The following is a 20370-nucleotide window of genomic DNA, read 5'->3' on the forward strand; positions in this document are numbered from 1 at the left end:
TAAAAATTACTTTTTAGTTTTTATTTTCAGCCATTCAATTTTTTTTTTGTCTATACATAGAAATAAAAATTAACAATAAAATAAAACTTTCTCCCACTTTGGCAAAAAGTCCAACCATTAAGTCACTTGGAAATAATTGTATATCAAATTAGCATTCTAAATAGGGTGCAGTTTGTATAGAGCCGTGGCTCTAAACCATCAAATTAGAGTCCGCGTTCAATTAGTGTGGAAAAATATGGTTTTAATACTTGAAATATTTATGATAGCTTTAAAATATACTTTCATATTTAATTATAAAATTTAAAACTTTAAAAATAGTCTAGATCCCTTGAAAATCTTGAAAATTGACGGTTTGAAAATGTGTCACAAGATACGGTATTTCCAAAACTTGAAATCCATTTCTTTTTCATGTCTATACATCATGATGTCGAGATGATCAATTTGAGGACATTTTGGCATCAAAACAACCTCTTTTAGTGAAATTTTTGAGGTGGGCTTTAATTTGATTGTTTAGAGCTTCGGCTCTATATAAATTATTTCCTTCTAAATATAGCTTTAAAAAATGGGAGGTTTCAAAAATTTTCTTGGCGAGAAAAAAATATTTCTATGCTGGACATATGTTAAATGAATTTTATTTATGGAAAAGTTTAATGTACATCCCCTGATGACACCGATTCAATTGATATTTGAAACACTTCTTAAGTTACTCTAAATGTGCTTCTCCTATAGATCCATGATTATGGAGCTCAAAAAATATTGCAAAAATGATGATATGTGAAGAATTCAAAAACACTATATCCAAAACAAAGTTCAAAATAGACTATTTTTAAAGTTGAAATTCTTCTTCTTCTTTTTTCCTTCTCTCTTTTTCTTTTCTTTTTCGTTTTCAGATTCATATTCATAATTGTGATAGTCAAGATCATGGACAACAAATTGTTGGGATATAGATATCTTGGGTTTATATTGATATAGATGTATATGTATATATCTCTTGATAAGGTTAGGTATGTAGAAGATAGTGACTAAAATACTTGGTCATCAAGTTATCGTATCATAATTATCTCCTCTAATTGTGTGATTGTCCTCTATATAAAGAAGAACTTAGGAATGGTTGGGGCTTTGGATCCGTGGACGTATGAGTTCGGCCTGAACCACATAAATATTCTCTCTCCCTTCTATGTTCCCACAAATTTTAATATGGTATTAGATATTCTCTCTCCTTTCTATGTTCCCACAAATTCTAACATGGTATCAGAGCTAGGGACTCCTTGGCTAAGATCTGATATCGGAAAATTTCAAGACTATCTGAAACCACTGATCTTTGTTGATGAGTTGATAGCATGACCTTTATTCTCCCATGATGCCCGAGGATCGAGTTGGTAAAAAGAGGAGAGAGACGTGATGGTGATTCCAAGGTTCCTTGTAAAGCGATGGTGATGTGAAGCGATGACAATGTAAAACGAGTGCTGAATATTATCTAGGGTTCCTAGATCAATTTGCTATGGTGGAAGAATCGGCTTTATGGTGGAAGAATTCGCTTTTCTTATTAATGATAACTTACCTTATAAGCATCTCATTCTTTCAATGGAAGATGTCCTAGTCAAATTCCTTCGACGAAATACATGCTTCAAGGCTGTCTTGGAGCTCATACCAATGAATCCTTACCACCGCATGTTTCTACATCGTCTTGTAGAGATTTTTGGGTTAGCCCATGAATCTGTTGGTGAAGGAGATGATTGCCATTTAAATCTGGATTTAAATGGTATTTTTTTTAAGATGTGGGCTTTTGTCTAGAAGCCCAATTTCATTGGTATTTTTTTTGTTTTTTTTTATATGGTTGTACTCAAAAGAAAAAAAAAATTGTATTTTGCAAGTTGGGTGTTTCTTTGCATCCACATCCAACTTGAGGGGGAAAGTATAGAAGAAATGGAGATGAGATGAGATGATTAGAGATGAAGTCAACATCTCTAATGTAACCGCTAAAGAAAATCCAAATTTTGGATTAGTCCAATTACCAATTACTATGCAAAGGGAAGTTATGATTGGTGATCAAGAGTTCCGTCTCCAGATGAGGAGCTGAAGATGATCGAATTTTACAGTCCTGGTTGTTGATCAAGAGTTCCATCTCCAGATGAGGAGATGAAGAAGATCGAATTTCTCGATCCTGGTTGATGATCAAGTTTTTCGTTCCTTGATCTTGTTTGATGTTGGAGTTTTCCGTTGTTCCATCCTGTGTGATGATCGTCGAGTTTTTCGTTATTTGATCTCGGATGTTCTAAAGAGAGAGAAAGAAAAATCCTTTTTCTTTTCAAGAGAGAGAGCCTCTAGAAAGAAAAGACGCCTCTGAAGAGAGAGATCTTCAAAGAAGCCTCTAAAGAGCATGATCTTCAGAAAAGCCTCGGAAGAGAGAAATCTTCAGAGAAGCCTCGGAAGAGAGAAATCTTCAGAGAAGCCTCGGAAGAGAGAGATCTTCAGAGAAGCCTTGGAAGAGAGAGATCTTCAGATAAGCCTCGGAAGAGAGAGATCTTCAGATAAGCCTCGGAAGAGAGAGATCTTCAGAGAAGCCTTGGAAGAGAGAGATGAAAAGCCTTTGAAAACCTCGAAAGAGAGAGATGATAAGCCTATGAAGAGAGAAGATATTCAGAGAAGAAAGTAGAGAGCCCAAGAAAAGTTCTTCATTGGAAGACCCTAGAGAGAGAAAGTCTTTAGAAAAAAATAGAAAGCCCAAGAAAGGTTGTTTCTGCGAAGACCCTAAAGAGAGAAAGTCTCTAGAAAAAAGTAGAGAGCTCAAGAAAGATTGTTTCTTGGAAGACCCTAAAGAGAGAAAGTCTATAGAAGAAAGTAGAGAGCCCAAGAAAGATTGTTTCTTGGAAGACTATGGTAACATGTGATTTTATTTTTTTGGCAACTTAATATTGTTCAAACTCGAGCTACTTTGTGTCAAAGCAGCTTAAGTTTGAGGGGAAGTGTTGGGATATAAATATCTTATGAATTACTATGCAAAGGGAAGTTAGTTATGGTTGGTGATCAAGAGTTCCGTCTCTAGATGAGGAGATGAAGATGATCGAATTTCACGGTCCTGGTAATTGATCAAGAGTTCCCTCTCTAGATGAATAGATAAAGATGATCAAATTTTTCGTTCCATGATGGAGTTTTCCGTTGCTCCATCCTGTGTGATGATCGTCGAGTTTTTCGTTACTTAATCTTGGATGTTCCGAAGAGAGAGAAAGAAAAACCTTTTTTCTTTTAGAGAGAGAAAGAAAAATATTTTTTCTTTTAGAGAGAGAGCCTCTAGAGAGAAAGCCTCTAGAAAGAAAAGAAGCATCTGAAGAGACAGATCTTGAGAGAAGCCTCGGAAGGGGGAGATCTTCAGAGAAGCCTCGGAAGGGGGAGATCTTCAGAGAAGCCTCAGAAAGGAGAGATCTTCAAAGAAGCCTCAGAAGGGAGAGATCTTCAGAGAAGCCTCGAAAGGGAGAGATCTTCAGAGAAGCCTCGAAAGGGAGAGATCTTCAGAGAAGCCTCGGAAGGGAGAGATCTTCAGAGAAGCCTCGAAAGAAAAAGATCTTCAGAGAAGCCTCGAAAGAAAGAGATCTTCAGAGAAGCCTCGGAAGACAGAGATCTTCAGAGAAACCTCGGAAGAAAGAGATCTTCAGAGAAGCCTCGGAAGAAAGAGATCTTCAGAGAAGCCTCGGAAGAAAGAGATCTTTAGAGAAACCTCGGAAGAGGGAGATCTTCAGAGAAGCCTCGGACGAGGGAGATTTTCAGAGAAACCTCGGAAGAGGGAGATCTTCAAAGAAGCCTCGGAACTTTAGAGAAGCCTCGGAAGAGAGAGATTTTCAGAGAGGCCTCGGAAGAGAGAGATTTTCAGAGAGGCCTCGGAAGAGAGAGATTTTCAACGAGGCCTCGAAAGAGAGAGATTTTCAGAGAGGCCTCGAAAGAGAGAGATCTTCATAGAAGCCTCGGAAGAGAGATATCTTCAGAGAAGCCTTGGAAGAGAGATATCTTCAGAGAAGCCTCGGAAGAAAGAGATCTTCAAAGAAGCCTCGAAAGAGAGAGATGATAAGCCTTTGAAAGCTTTAGAGAAGCCTCGGAAGAGGGAGATCTTTAGAGAAGCCTCGGAGAGGGAGATCTTCAGAGAAGCCTCGGAAGAGGGAGATCTTCAGAGAAGCCTCGGAAGAGGGAGATCTTCAGAGAAGCCTCGGAAGAGGGAGATCTCCAAAGAAGCCTCGGAACTTCAGAGAAGCCTCGGAAGAAAGAGATCTTCAGAGAAGTCTCGAAACTTCAGAGAAGCCTCGGAAGAAAGAGATCTTCAGAGAAGCCTCAGAACTTTAGAGAAGCCTCGGAAGAAAGAGATCTTCAGAGAAGCCTCGGAAGAAAGAGATCTTCAGAGAAGCCTCGGAAGAAAGATATCTTCAGAGAAGCCTTGAAAGAGAGAGATCTTCAGAGAAGCCTCGAAAGAGAGAGATGATAAGCCTCTGAAAGCCTCAGAAGAGAGAGATGATAAGTCTCTGAAAAGAGAAGATATTCAGAAAAGAAAGTAAAGATCCTAAAAAGTTATTTATTGGAAGACCCTAGAGAGAAAACGTCTTTAGAAAAAAGTACAGAGCGCAACAAAGGTTCTTTCTTGGAAGACCCTAGAGAGAAAACGTCTCTAGAAAAAAGTAGAGAGCACAAGAAAGGTTCTTTCTTGGAAGACCCTAGAGAGAGAAAGTCTTTAGAAAAAAGTAGAGAGCGCAAGAAAGGTTCTTTCTTGGAAGAAACTAGAGAGAGAAAGTCTTTAGAAAAAAGTAGAGAGCCCAAGAAAGGTTGTTTCTTGGAAGACCCTAGAAAGAGAAAGTCTCTAGAAAAAAGTAAAGAGCTCAAGAAATGTTGTTTCTTGGAAGACCCTAGAGAGAGAAAGTCTATAGAAGAAAGTAGAGAGCCCATGAAATATTGTTTTTTTGAAAACCATGGTAACATGTGAGTTTTTTTTTTTTTTGGCAACTTAGTAGTGTTCAAACTCAAGCTGCTTTGTGTGCAAAGCATCTTGAGTTTGAGGGAGAGTGTTGGGATATAGATATCTTGGGTTTGTTGGGATATAGATATCTTGAGTTCATATCGATATACGCCACTATGGATGTTACTTAGTCATCAAGTTATCATACCATAATTATCTCCTCTAATCGTGTGATTGTCCTCTATATATTGATGTAAACATTTATCCAATATAATGAAGATATAACCGGTTGGGGCTTTGAATATATGGATATAAAGCTTTGGGTTCGGCCTGAACCACGTAAATATTTTTCCTCCCTTCTATATTCCCACAAATTCTAGCACAAATCTCTAAGATAATTTTGGAAGGGGATCACTTTTCAATAGGTTTATCAGATTACACGCTAAAAATCCCAACTTTGGTTGATTACAAATTCTTTCCATTACACATGTAACATTGAATACTTCTGAGGCCTTTCCAAAAGTGAATTTCTTTTTAAAGCAGACCTATTAGTGTACTATATCAATAATTTCCTGCAATCAGTATAGATATACTTAAAAATGTTTAATAATTCGTGTGCTCTGCTTAATTATGCATTTATTCCCAATATTGCAACAAAGGTTTAAAAAAATTAAAAACGCCGACCCACTGGTTGCATTTCAAAACGCCGGTTTGAGCGGTTTAGACAATTTATCTGTACAATGCCCGAAAGATTAAAAATAATGTAAATGTTAAAAATTGCAAATCTTCAACTAAATTTTCAGGCTTTTTTGTTTTTGTTTTTGTTTTTCTGTTTTTATTAAATTCAAACAATAAACACCTATAAAACCACAAAGTTTTTCGTTTCGTTTTTTCAGGTAAGAATATATTTTTCTAAGGCTATTATTAATTTCAAAACAAATTCAATGCTTTTTTCTTCATTCTCTTCTTCTGATTCCAAATCTGCCAAAAATTTGTATATTTGAATATATTTTTCGAAGTCAAAGTAGATTAAATCAATTGATTTTAAATCTACTCTAAAATGAGGATCAGATATATTTGACACAAATAAAAAATTCCAATCCGCCTTAGCAAATTATTTGAAATATATAATATATATCTCAAACATGAGGTTTTCCAAAAACATTTCAAAAAATATATATGTTTTTTGTGTTTTCTTGTGTGTTTTTTGGGGTTTTGTGTTTCCAAAATCATAATCGGATTTAAAAAAAGGGCTCTTGAATCCATTTATTTTTTTGAAAAGGGGGTTCTTTGAATTAAAAATAGATTATAAAAAGACTTTATTTTGAAACAACATTTAAGAAATGTATATATGGCCAAATTTGAAATTAAACAATTCAAATATTTTAAATCAAATGATTTGTTTTGATTTCAAAGCACAATATTCTTCAATTTTGATGCTCACATCTTTCAGTGGGAGAAACTTGTTATTGATGCTTGCCTCTTTAACTTTTGATTTTGTTAATAGGGATTTACTTTGGAAAAATATTGTTGTGGAACTTCTAATGCACTTAAGATGGACCAATCAGATGGTTTTGAAAAAAAAACATATGCAAAATGTAGAAATAAGTCAGAAAATGGCATACAAATAAGTAGGGGACTCGTTCCCTATAGGTTCTAATCTAACTCGGGGGTTCCTAAAAGAAGTGGCTATGTGGAATCCAAATTAGGTAAAAAAAAAAAACACAGCTTTTTCGTTATTAATGTTTTTGAATTTCACTTGCAAAGTGCCACAAAATATTCTTGTAAACAAGAAATAAAACCCTAGAACCTGGGATCTTTTCTTTTACTAACATTCCAAGGTTGAATAGCTTTGATTGGAAAAACATTCCAAGGTTGAATAGCTTTGATTGGAAAAAGATGATTGACAAAAAAAACCAAACAACTGGAAATACTTTTTTTGTACTTGCTTAAGGTCACCCATTAGGACTTAATACAAACCCCACCTAATTTTGTAGCGGGTGGCACACTCTAATCCTATTGGATCTACTGCATTTTCTAAGTCTGAAAGCTTCTTTAAGCAATGCTTTACAAATATAGGGTTCATGAGAGCATAACACATTTAGGATAGTTTATGAATGATTAGGGCATGCCACTAAGTGGCACCATCCCCAAGCAAGACTAGTTCTAGGCATGCCCCCTTTCTCTCTATCTATAGGGTGGTGCGTGCCACCCCTAGCGCCCTATCTATAGGACATATGTGAGGTGAGAGAGGATTAAATATGAGTCATCTATCTCATAAATTAACCATCATGATTTAGGGAGGAACCTATGAATCTTATTCATTGAATCTTTGACCCGTATGCACTTCTAGTTAAATTAGAATAAACCCAATCCAAATTTAATCATCTAGAACTCCCATCTCTCTCAAGAATGTGGGAATTCAAAAGATAAAAAATAATTTCGTCGAAAATCATTTTAGAAGCTAACTCCTATAAAATAAAGATATGATCTTTTCAAAAGATTTCCTAACCAACTTTAGCTTCTTTTTTTTTTCTAGTTTTTTAATAGAAATAAGAAAAGAGCAGGGAAGATGCGAGGGGTGGTGCCACCTCATGTGTGAGGTATGAGCTCCACACCCCACCCATGTGGGTATGCCACACGTGAGGTTAGATCTAAGGGCACCATATGTGTTCTTACAAGCCTCTCCACAAAATATAAAATTTTAAAATACCCTTTTTAAGGTTTTTACAACTGAAAATAATTGTAAAAATTATAGATTTTTTTTTTCAAAATTCATAAAAATATCTATTACATTAAAACCAAGATATTTTCTAGAATGGTATTAGTGGATCAAGATAAGTGATTCTCAAGATATTCCACCTGAACTAGGAGATGTGATTCTTGATTATCTTCTCACACTAACCTAACAATACCCATGATCCACAATCTCATACACGGGCTCATGATTGGTTCATCAAAGTTGGCCAATTAGTAGTAAAATAAGGTCTCAGAGTGTACATTATATGTTCTTCTCTTAAGAGCAAGTCAGATGCATATATCACTATAGTGCAAGAGGGACTCTCTTGATATACATATACACATATCCTTTCTAGGGTTGCTTCCTTAGAATGTGATTGTGACATATATATATCGTGCAAAAATTTGTTGATAATTTGACATTCGTTCTCACAGACCTGCATCTGCACATAGGAGACCATGAAGCTCTCCTAGTGTACAAACTATCCTTGAGCATTTATCCGGCCTAACCAAGGGATGACCTTTTTAAAAAACCTGTTCAATAGTACCATATGCCCAAGGGTAAGGGCTTTGGACATGATCAAAGTCATAGATATCTTGTCCCTAGATTAGCCAACTAACACAAACACTCTTACTAAAGTTTATAATCCATTACAAATTTTTATTTACATACTCTCACGACCTCTAAAAGCTAGAAGCCCAAAAAATCTTGGACTAAAACCTAGATTTTAACCCTTGAGCCCAACAAAATAGAAAACTAATCCAAACAACAATTTGGTACCTACAATCTAAAAAGTGATACCCTAAAATCTTAGCTTTGTAGATCCCTTAAAACTTATTCAAATTGGACTGAACTTAATTTCAAATTGTAGAGGAGGTCGTAAGCTTTCTAACAGCCCAAGAATCTCTCCACTTTGACATATGATTTGGAAGATATGGCTGAAGTAATTTTGTTCACATAACTTCTATTTTGGTTCCTATAAGTGGTTCAACTTTCTAGAAGTTTTTAGGGTATTCTGGGTCGATTTTTAGATGCGCGTTGACAATCAAAATCCTAATGTTAAAAAACATATTTCTTAGAAGATGCCTACGATCCATGCCCATATTAACCCCCTCTAATCCTCCACAGAAGAATCATATAAAAATTCCTTGGAAAAGCCTAAATTCCCTAGAAAAATATAGGACCCTTAAAAAACCAAAACCATAGAAAAATCCTTTAAAAGTTTTATAAACAGCCCAAAATATATTAGAAAAATCCCTACACCCAAAAAAACTAAAAAATTCCTAGAAAATCCCTCAAAAATTCTCTTAAGCTAGTGGAAAATCTAGATCTAGAAAACCCTAGGCTAAAACCCTAAGCCAAATCTCCTAAAATTCTCTACCCACAAAATACTCTACAAGACTCAAGGAAGAAAAAACCCAAGATCCAATTCAAAAACCCTTCTAAGCCAATTCGTCATGGTGAAAGAGAAGATACCAAATGTATAAATCAACTTGTAATTCTGATATGGGCAAGTAAGTTTCTCTTCTCTTTCTCTCAATTAATTTTTTATTTAGGGCTTTTATTTTATTCCTTGTTTCAGTCTATTTTTTGGTTTTTGTGCTATTTCAAGCAGACTCTGCATGCAATTCTTAGAGATGGCCGATCTCTTTAGATTAGCTCTATCTATGAGTCGTAATTTGACGAACCCCACCTATATCTAATGAAATTTAATTGTTTAAGTTGAAAGAGCGAATAAAATAAGATCTAATATGATCTTAGATTATGGTTATAAACAAATCCAATTAAGCCATCTCTTTACCTTTGTTTGCGTCCTACCCCAGTTGTGCAATTCCGCATCCAACATCTAAAATTGATTGCGATCTTATTGTACTAAAGGTAAGTAGTCTTACAATACTTTCCCAAAATTTATTCCAGACAAGAGAGAGGGGTTAAATGAGAGATGCTGTGAGTTTAGATAGATGAGAAGGAAAAGATAGTGACATTATTAGAAACCGAGAGATGCGAATGTGTTTTAGTTTGAATTTTGGGTTTCATTTTTACTTTTAGAAACAATCTTTATTTTTAGGAAACATAGATGGATGAGAGAGAGAGAGTGGGAGAGAGGTTCTCATTTATTTTAAAGTATTAATACAATGGTATTAAGTCCATTCTACTAATTACAATGGAAAATTGTGTCATGCGGGCTGAACCGCATTTCTACTTATGCAATCCAGAAAGTATAAAGCATCCATCTACAAACAGTGGAAATTAACGGTCCAAATGTTTTCTTACTAGAACTATTATTTCTAGTTTTTAAAATTTATTTATTTTTTAATATTCATGATCTCGATGTTAGAGATTATATGTCCTTAAAAATTAAGTCTTAAAATCTATCTAAAAAATAGATTTATTAAGAAGCACACATTTCTACATATGCAGGCATTGCCGCATAAAAACCAGGTCCAATTATAATTCAAATAGCTAAAGATTTTATACTCTCATTGGAGTATACTACTCCCTTGCATAAAACCCAATATCGGCATAATTTTAGGACTATGATTTTTGGAGATGTAACCTCTTCAACCCATCGACTAACTGAAAAAAGAGAAAAAAAAAATATCCGATTTGAAATCTCTATGTAAAAAAAGAACAGTCTAAAAAACTATATAAGTTTTTAGGTTGCAGTTTATATAGAGGCGAGGCTCTAAACAATCAAACTAAAGTGCATCTTCAATTAGTGTTGAGAAATGTGGTTTCGATACTGGAAATTCTTGTGACAGTCTTAAAATATATTTTTATCTTTAATTATAAAATTTAAAGCGTAAAAAATCATGTAGATCGAGCATATCTATGAAAACTTGAAAATCTTGAAAATTGACAATCTAAAATGCCTTACAAGATGCATTATTTCCAAAACTTGAAATTCATTTTTTTTCTCGTGTCAATGCATCTTGATGTTGAGATGATCAATTTGAACTTCTAGTGAATTTTTTGAGGTGGGATCTAATTTGATTGTTTGGAGTCTCGACTCTATATAAACTTTTTTTAATTTTTTAAGGGCAAGATCTAAGTATCATACTCGAGATTCAAAGCGAAAGAATCTCATAATGAGGTCTTTGAATGAGGAAGTATATGTGTAGACATGTTTCCACGTGAGCGTAGTATATGCACCGGATAACTTAATAAATAAAAAAAAGACACATTTAACATACCCCGAAAAAAGCATAAGCATGGTTTATTTCTACTCCCTCAATCCAAAGACCTACTTTGATGATGAAAAAGACATACCCTCCCTTATTTTAAGTCCGTAGATAGATTTGTTGAAACCCCTACATCTTGAGTTACCTCTCAATCAAATCTCAGTTAATTAAAAGTTGGATTGCAATTCTCCATCTATACAGGGGTCACTATTATTAGGTATTTTTTGGCTTTTTTTTATGAATGGAATAGAATAAAATTATATATTCAAGGTCAATAAAGGACATATCAGAATAATACGAACAGGAGCTTGTGACTAAAAGTCTACAATCAACTTGGCCCCACCATGTCAGTGCTTGGCGATTTCCTAAGAAACAAAAATGCCAAAGAAGTTTGCATTGGGAAAAGCTAGATTTGCAATGTTGTCAAATCCAAACACCTCATACTTTTTGTGACTTCGTTCAATTCCAATGGGCCATTGAAACAAAAGTAGCACATGATGCATTTTTTCATTTATGCAAGCCCAGATATCATGTTAATGATTCCATGATAAGCTTTGGCAAATTTTATGTTCGCCTACCTAATACAATTCAGGATTAAGAAACATCCATTTGTAAAATGGATCTAGATGTCTCCCTCCTAAAAAAATAGATCTAACCTTCAAGAATTTTTTCCAAAAAAATATTATTTTATTTATTTATTTCACTTTACGTATTAATGATATCCATAGTAGAGATTATATATATCAGAAAAATTAACTCCAAAATCCATCTTAATAAAAAAAAAAAAGGGGCCGCATATCTATATATACATCCTAGGACTAATAGAAACCTCGTCCATTATTGAATGGATAGAGTGAATAATAGGGCAAGCAAGCATCGCAAAAAGCACACGCGGTTGATTGCACGGCAAGAACAGGTTAGCGTGCAGCCCATTGTCCCTTGCAATCTTCCACGCATTTGGGCCAAAAAGCACTTACGATGCCCTTAAATTAAATTCAAAGATTCTTCCGGTACGGAGCACTTGCCTCTGTGAATTGACGTCTCTCTCTTTGCACTTGGAATACTGCTCTTCCAATTTTTCGCACTGCGTTTTTTACTTTTCTCGCTTTCAAATCAATCAGGTGTGAAAGCTTTCTTTTAGACGGTTGAAAAAACTCTTTCCATCCCCAGTTGAGTCGCGCCATGGAAGGAACGAACTTTCCAACCCCAGTTGAGTCGTGCCATGGAAGGATCATAAAAACCCTGCTAGAAACCTCTTATATTATAAAGATCTCTTTTAATATTAGACGCACTAATTTACGAATTAAATGAAAAAAGAAGGTCTATATTATGTATAAGTTCGTTTTCATTTTTCATTTTTTATTTTTTATTTTTATTTTTATTTTTTTAAAAAAAATGAGCTGGACTTAAACAAGTTATTCGGACTCACCCGAATAACACGCATCGACAACGTCCCGATTATCTTAATCGAGTCCATTTTTTTTAACATTGATTATAAGTAATTGTGACCTTCCTGCTCCAAAAGTACATAATCTCACTGTATACAATCTCAAATTAAAATAATACAAAACATTGGTTTAAAAAATAGATCGGATCGGACACCTCAAAAACCCATTCGGATCGATAAATCGACAGTTCTGATCGAAAATCAATTGAATCGGTTGGGTTCGACAATAAAAAAATTCAAAAAAATTATTAAAAATCATTATAAATATTATTTTTTAGAAATCCAATAAAAAATACGGCATTACATTATTAACTTTTTTTTTTTTTTCCATCAATATGTGAATATTGAAATGTTCTTTTTATGTATGAATTTATGTTAACCATTAAATTTACATAAAAAAAAAAATCATAAACTTATCTTGGATGAAATATATGATCATATATGGGCTACAATAAAACATAGATTAATCAAATCAACGAAGACCTTCAACAGCCCTAGAAAACGCTTTCTGTCACAAGAGGATACGGATGTGAGCATCAAAATTGTCAACCATCCTTCAAAACATGTCAATGATTTCCCTATTGAGGTTATGGTGCAACCCTGACCAGAAGAATGGATAGAGATAGAACCGCAGCGTAATGCGTCGCATGAGATTGAGAATATCTTGAGATTTTTGCCGCAATGAATTGCCAAACGCTCTTGGCAGTGTAATGCATCGAATGAGACTGAAAATCTCTTACTCGAAGATTTTTGCCACAATGAAATTGCCAAACTCTCTTTATATGTGTGTGTGCGAATGCACGGAAAATTCAAGATCCTTTGTAAATTGGTTTAAGTGTAACTATAATGTTCTTAAGTGTTCATCCACCATTATTGGAGAAAAGTCATACTGCTCAAAAAGCACTTCTGGATCAAAACTCCATTTGAATTCAGATATTACATTGACCGAAGCAAGAAACCCCAAACTACACAAAATACAGGGACCTCACTTTTCATTTGGTGTGGCAACCTGAAATACATACAACAAAGATTATTGGCTTTGCTGATAGTGCAACCACCCAAATGCCCATGGTAACAGTTCATCCTATCCCCATCAATGCCAAATACCATCTCCTAGTTTCAAATCTCTCTATTTCATCAGTCTTGAGCCAATTTTTTTGAGATTTTCATTCTCTTCTGGATCTCCTTCTCTAAATCTTCAACCCCTCCCACCTCTTCCAATTCCTGTGAGTCATGAACAAAAAACCAGCACAAAAAATTAAACCAAATAAGTAAATTAAGAAAATAATGCAAACAAATGGGGCCTTTTGGGTGTAATCTGAGAAAGTTTCCCCACCTTTGGTCCGAGGAACAGTCCATATGGCACTCCATCAAACTTGTCTGCGTGGTGTATCTGCAATCAAACTTATAATTGAGTTTAGTTGTCCGCTTTTCCAATTCCATGACTAGAATTTTGGAGAAGGCTCTCTTGCAATAAGGCACACGTTGTCGCAGGGATTACCTGGTGGGCTGCCGCAACCTTGCGAAAGTAAGGCACATTTGCAATGGGACCCACTGGAAACCTCCTGTGGACGAGGCCATCGTGTACAAACATGTATGCAATACCAAACACTGTGATGCCAAGTCCCTGAAACTCTCGGAAGTATCATATGCCATCCTTGCATGAACAAGTCAACAAACACATTTTGTATATGTATGCTAAAGTTCTCTATTATATATTTGAGAGATTCTTGTGAGATGATGCCTTCACTACTTTCCGCAAGGCATTTTTGAAGAGGTGCGATGATTTGCATCATTTATCAGCGGCTGAAAGAAAGTCATAGATAGGGCACAAGGATAATTGTAAATCATTGGGAGGCATAACCTCTCCGACAGGATTATCCTTACCAGGTAACAAATGACAAATATGCTTGTCCTTTATGACTGCCTTCCATTTCATATCTCGCAAATACAAATAATGTTCCAGCACAAATTTGTTTGGCAGAAAATCTTGACGAGTAGCACAATGAAAGTTCACCAACTGTGAGTAGCCGAGTAATCTTTATCACTTTGATTAATTCTCTCTGTGTTTTTCTCTATGTACTTGTGTATATGTGTATCTGTGCATATAATCATGGCAGAATTTGGAAGGTATTTTCGTTTATAGGTTAGGTCTAATGTGTTTGTACTCACCGCACCAAAGCAGAGGCCTGGAACGAGACCCTTATTGAAGAAGCCATATGATAGAAGAGAGATTGCGGGGACAGAATTGATTATGGCAAATACATCGTTCAGCTCAAATGGCCCCTCCCTTGGCCTGTGATGAGACTGAAAAGCAGAGAAAAATGTCACAGATATTTAGAAAGGAAAAAGGATGATCTATAGGCTAAAATATGGACCCTGCTATAAATAACACAAGGGGTTCAAAGAACTTTCTGATTAGTAGAATTTGAAAATAGCATTTTATCCTTCATCTCTCTAGTAAGAAGAAGCTGTGTTCTCTTACTATTTTTATTTTTCAATGAGAATCGTGTGACAAAAAAGCCCATGCTGCATCTGCAATCTGAAGTAGAAAGAAGAAATGAATACCTCATGCATATGCCACAAAGACGCATGCCATAGCGCACGATGTGCCCATCGCGCCCAGAATTCCATTCCCACCTGCAAAGAAAGAAACCACTTACTTCGACAAGTATTGGGTTCCATACTCCATCAAAAGAAATTCATTAACAAATAATGATCAGCGATAGAGCCAAGTACAGAAGTGGTAAGGAGAATACTTACAGCTGCACCAACGGATAGTGAGAATGTTCCGAACATCTCGGTTACAGGAACCTCCCCACCCTATAAAAATTAAGATCAAGACTATAAAACAGATTCTGGACAAGCACACACACATACACAGAGATGCTCACAAACATAGGGCAAAGAAAGAAGAGAAAAAAGAAAAGCTGAATAGAAACAGAGAAATAAAAGAAGACTGAATCTCACTCTCTCTCTCTCTCTCCCTCTCTCTCTCTCTCCCCCTCTCTCTCTCTCTCTCTGCATTTGCCATCATGATGTTAGGAGGGAGGTTATGTCTGTGACATGCATTTGGAGATACAACCAGGAACTATTGAGAACCTGGTTCTCACTCTCGTTCTTATACAACCAATTCATGAATTTCACGCGACTATCTGATATCCGTTGTTTCAGAAGTCCGTTTTCCTTATGCAAGGAACTTCATTGCCACAGAAGCCTATTCCTAATTTACATTCAGATATAATTCCTTTTCACTGCTCCCTAAATTTCTTGTTCTTTGAAGTTGCAAAATGGGCATCTGCACTTGGACAAAAGAGCACAAAACAATGATTGTTTCTTCCCCATAGCTGTCAAGATTAAATCTCAAACCTCAACTGGGGTACAACCAAACTTCTTCAAGGACTTCGCAAATTCAGCATTCCAACAAACCCATATCCTGATTCTCTATAATCAACGATTGCTTCTTTGAGCATCTTATCACATGTAAGATAAATTTATCAACAATTCAAGCCAAATTCATTCATTGAATGGCTAAGATCCTCTCTAAAGTAAGTATATGCAATCACTGACACACAGGAAATTAATAACATCACACATTTCATGTATCAGAATATAAAAATACACAGCTTCACAAATTTAGTAGCTCTATCTTATCAGAATGTACACTGAACTCAGCAAACCACTCAATTGTTCATGGTAAAATGTAAGAAACTATTGACACCCCAACCTTTTCATTTAGAAATCCTCTGTTTCTGAAAATGCAACAGAGAGAAAGGAAGCAATTGCGCTTTTGGGGTTGGTAAAATAAGCCATTGTTTTTGGTGGGGTAGCTAGAAGGAAGGCAATTACTAAAAAATAATATCAAAATATCAAATCCTTATCAAACCATTTACAGTAAATACAGCACAAATGAATAACATTAGAAGAAGAAAGAGATGAACACAATGGATTGGACCTGAAATTGCCAAGCAAATCTGTAATACACAGCGGCTGCAGCCAGGGTTGTGATGCCGAGGCTGGAAAGAACAGCAGCTAAGAGATAAGCGTGTCTCTCCGACCTCTTTCTAGCAATCTTCTCTGGAACATCTTCTCTCGCTACAACCACTCCTTGGACCTTCTCTTTCTCTCTCTGCTCCTCCATCACAAAACACACAGTGAACCCCCTACCCAAAACACGCCTCCTCTTCGGTGGACAGAGAAGCCATACCCCAAGTCTCTCAGTTCCTGACTCTCTCAACGAAAAGGTTTTAGCCTCAAACTTGCATGCTCTTGGGATGGGGGCAGTCAAGACTCCCACCGCCATCATTGCCCGAATCTACCACTCTCTAGAGAGAGAGATGGCTTCTCTTCTCCCTTCAAGATGGGTTTTTTTTGCAGAGAGAGAGAGAGTGATGGGTTCTCCCCCAAGATGGGTTTTTTTTGCAGAATATAGAGAGAGAAGAGGAGGTGAGAGATGGGTTTTCTGTAAGGTGGAGAGAGCGAGAGAGTAGGAAAATCAGTTTGAAATTACATTTCATGATTTGTTAAATAGAGGCACTGGGGTGGACTGGGGTTATAAAACTAAGCTCTCTAGAGAGAGAAAGAGGTTATTTCAGAGAGAGAGAGAGAGAGAGAGAGAGGTTTACAGAAGATTTAGAGAGAGAAAGAGGGTTAATAGAAGATTTGGCGGTCCGAAAGAGCGGTGGTCATCGGAGGCAGGGTGTCTTTTGGATGTTTCCGTCAGTTGTCGGGGAATGAGAAAAAGACATGCGGAAGAGAGAGAAGGGGCGACCAAGAAAAGGACACGTGTTGGAATTATGCAGTGAGTTATGTGGGGACCAAAACAACTCACGGTGCTGAGCAACGGGCACTTAACACAGTGAAGCTCTGCACGAGCAACACTCTGTACGCCACACGTTACATTAAGGAGCGTTCGAGATGGACAAGAGAGTTCATAGTACGGAGACGGACGTTTACGCTTTAACTCCGACAGTAATAAAGAATGTAATGAGCAAGATTCAGGGAAAAAAACTTCAAGTAATCGACACATCCGAGAGAAAGGAGCCCTGTGTCCCTTTCTCAGCCAAGTCAAGTAAAATTGGCAACACGCAACACTAAAATGGGAAATTAGAGATAGTATCCTCCACTAGGCTTGTTAGTCCACATTAAGGCCGGCAAAGGGTTAGGCCTGGCTCCCCTCATGGGGCCGCCTAGTCAATTAAAATAAAATAAAATTGGAAGAAAAACAAAGAAAAAGAGAGCTGGGTGGCGCCATCGCATGGGCTTGGCCCGGCCCTACACTTAAGTTGTGGTTGTTTGGCCCTGTCCTACACTTTATGAACATCCCGATCAATATATGCTAAAAAATGCTTCCTTTCACTTTTTATACATGTTTAAGTTGTTTAATTTCCAAGCCGGGTAAACCAGACCATTCATTGTACCATTTGTCAAGGATTGAATAGTTATGGATTCGATCTCAATTCCCTTAAGTACCATCTTGTCAAATATCTTCCTCGAGTGTTTTCACGGGTTCAGGACAGGAAGAGGCCCACAAACTTTCTAACTTTCTTGGCTGCCTTACAAGGCTTGGGGAGGTTGATCACGCAATCGAAGAAGTCATTGTAGGATGCTTTCATAATCTCAATAATCAAAGACTGATTCGAGCACTAAAACCAGCCATAATTGACCAACCCTAGCCCCAACCACCCATGGGCCACATTTTGTGGCTCATGCTCTAACTTTTAGGGCCAGGCTACCGGATCTGGGCCACCCGGCCCATTGACATCCCCATTATACATCAGAGTCTTCCATTTAGAAATCTTCCTTGAAAACAAATAAAAATAAAAAATCTGCACGATCAATATGTGATATCCCCAAAATTTGGGCCTTAAAAGGACTTCTATATTAGGTTTGGTTTTACTCAAGGGAGTAAATGCCCCAAGAGTATGAAATCTTTTGGCTTAATTTATTGAAAAATTATTTTGTGAGTCAACAAATTCATTAGCTTGCTTACTCACAAACATCTGTCTTTAAGATGAATCTCCACAACTAAAGATTCCTATCCAATGAATAGAAATTTTTTTTAAAACAAATGTAAAATTTTATTTTATTTTTTATATTCATTTATAGGATAGATCATAGATCTCTCCAACTTTGGATCCAAGAACTATATAAAAAATGGTTGTTGGACAGAGCCCGCACAAGAATAGTGTAAGCCTGAGGATACATAAAAACCGGGTTTTAATTTATTTATGGAAAAATATCCTATTATCCCCTATTTTTAATTTTTATATCTCATCAGACCCAAAAATTGAAAATATTATTTGTAAGAAAAAAAGACTCCATCTTTTCTATCTTTCAACCCCCTAAACCCTTTTGACTATGTATTATTGACCTCAATAACTTATGATAAGATTTTATCTCACTCTCTCTCTAAATCTCCATCTCTCTCTCTCAAAAACCCAAACTCCATATCTCTCTCTCACATCATAGTCTCTCTTTCAAAATTCCATCTCTCCTTAAAACTCAAACTCCATCTCTCTTTAAAACCCAAACTCCATCTCTCTCTCTCTCTCTAAAACTATATCTCTCTCTCACACATAAGAAAGTATGTTCGTATTCGAGCTCAAACTAAACCCCTTGATTGGTAAAAGCGAGAGCTCAAACTAAACCCCTTGGTTGGTAAAAGCGAAGAGAGAGAGAAGAAGTTTGAATAGGGTGTCATTTTAGTATTTGTTTAATAAAACATTTATGGTAAAAAAGGTCTAAAGGATTGTAAGAAAAGAAAGATGGAGACCTTTTCGCTTATAAGTAATATTTTCAATTTTTAATCTCATGAGACATGAAAGTTAAAAATAAAAGATAATAAGATATTGTCCTTTATGTTTTTGATAGAGAGACGTAACACCCCGAATTATACAAAGTGTGTAGTTATATTGTCGTCTACCATTCATTGACTCAGTTGTGGAAAATGAGGGAGCGCATTTTGGGGCGAATGAATTTATAGTGACTCTTTGTGATGTTGATTTTGCTTCAAGCAAATTTGCCTATGACTTCCTCTCTTTTGTATAACTTTTTGCCATCATTCACAGGAGTGTTGATTCATAATATTGGTATGGAATCTCTTAACTTTTCTGTCTTCTACAATTGTTGCATGGATATTCCATTTTTTTTTACTTATGTCGTGTTCGAAGAGAAATTTACTCAATATTGGGATGGAATCTCATGACTTTTTTTTTATTTTTTGTGTTCTACAATTATTGGATCGATATTACATTTTCTTTACTTCTATGTGTAATCTCTTGTTTCAAGAGCATTTTGTTTTATTTCTTTTAGGAAAGGAAAAAGTTTATATAGAGCTAAGGCTCTAAAAAATCAAATTAGAGCCCATCTCAAAAATTTCACTCGAAGAAGTTGTTTAGATGCTCAAATATCCTCAAATTGATCATCTCGACATCATGATGCGTGGACATGAGAAAATAATGATTTCAAGTTTTGAAAAATAGTGCATCTTGTAACGTATTTTTGGATCATCAATTTTCAAGATTTTCAAGTTTTCATAGATCTACTCGATCTACAATATTTTTGAAGCTTAAAATTTTATAATTAAAGATGAAAATATATTTTAAAGCTATCACAAAGATTTCCATTATTGAAACCATATTTCTTGACACTATATGAAGGTGGTTTTTACAGAGCCTCGGCTCTATACAAACCGCACCCTCTAGGAAAAGTAAACAAAGGCACAATTTACTTTTCATAATAGGAGGTTACAATTACTTTTGTACATCATATTTCAAATCAGATGGTTGTAAGTGTTGTGCTCTGGTACCACTTGTAGTGCGCGGAAGCTCTAAACCCGATGGGTTAATATTTTGGCAAATAAAATATGAGATATGAAGTATGAAACACATGCCACAAGAACACAAATATTTACGTAGTTCACCCCAAAAGGGTTTACATCCACAAACATGGCAAAAAGAAATCCGATATACCAATAAAAGTTACATCAAAGATTTTGGAACAAACCTCGACAAAAACCAAGTCGAGTAAAACCCTTTTAAGCCTGCTCTAGTTATATCAAAGA

The 20370-nt window shown here is 35.9% G+C and overlaps 1 protein-coding gene and 1 long non-coding RNA gene across 2 annotated transcripts; one reads left to right on the forward strand and one right to left on the reverse strand.

Annotated features, from left to right (window-relative positions):
- Positions 1–13192: 13192 nt before the first annotated feature.
- On the reverse strand, positions 13193–16834 carry LOC18424424 (beta-carotene hydroxylase 2, chloroplastic). The gene is made up of 7 exons (XM_006829011.4): positions 16261–16834; positions 15069–15128; positions 14874–14945; positions 14478–14612; positions 13807–13932; positions 13642–13698; positions 13193–13529 (listed from the first exon to the last, which is right to left on the reverse strand). The coding sequence occupies exons 1-7, from the start codon at positions 16609–16611 to the stop codon at positions 13443–13445; spliced, it is 888 nt and encodes a 295-aa protein (XP_006829074.3). The 5' UTR covers positions 16612–16834; the 3' UTR covers positions 13193–13442.
- LOC148780406 (uncharacterized) lies at positions 14025–14757 on the forward strand. Its single transcript, XR_016040157.1, has 2 exons — positions 14025–14195; positions 14290–14757. It is a non-coding gene; the product is annotated as an uncharacterized LOC148780406 (long non-coding RNA).
- Positions 16835–20370: the final 3536 nt, after the last annotated feature.

The sequence above is a fragment of the Amborella trichopoda genome, chromosome 9, assembly GCF_054954075.1.
Source record: "Amborella trichopoda isolate Santa Cruz 75 chromosome 9, AtrichopodaSantaCruz75HAP2 v2.0, whole genome shotgun sequence".
Lineage (NCBI taxonomy): Eukaryota > Viridiplantae > Streptophyta > Magnoliopsida > Amborellales > Amborellaceae > Amborella > Amborella trichopoda.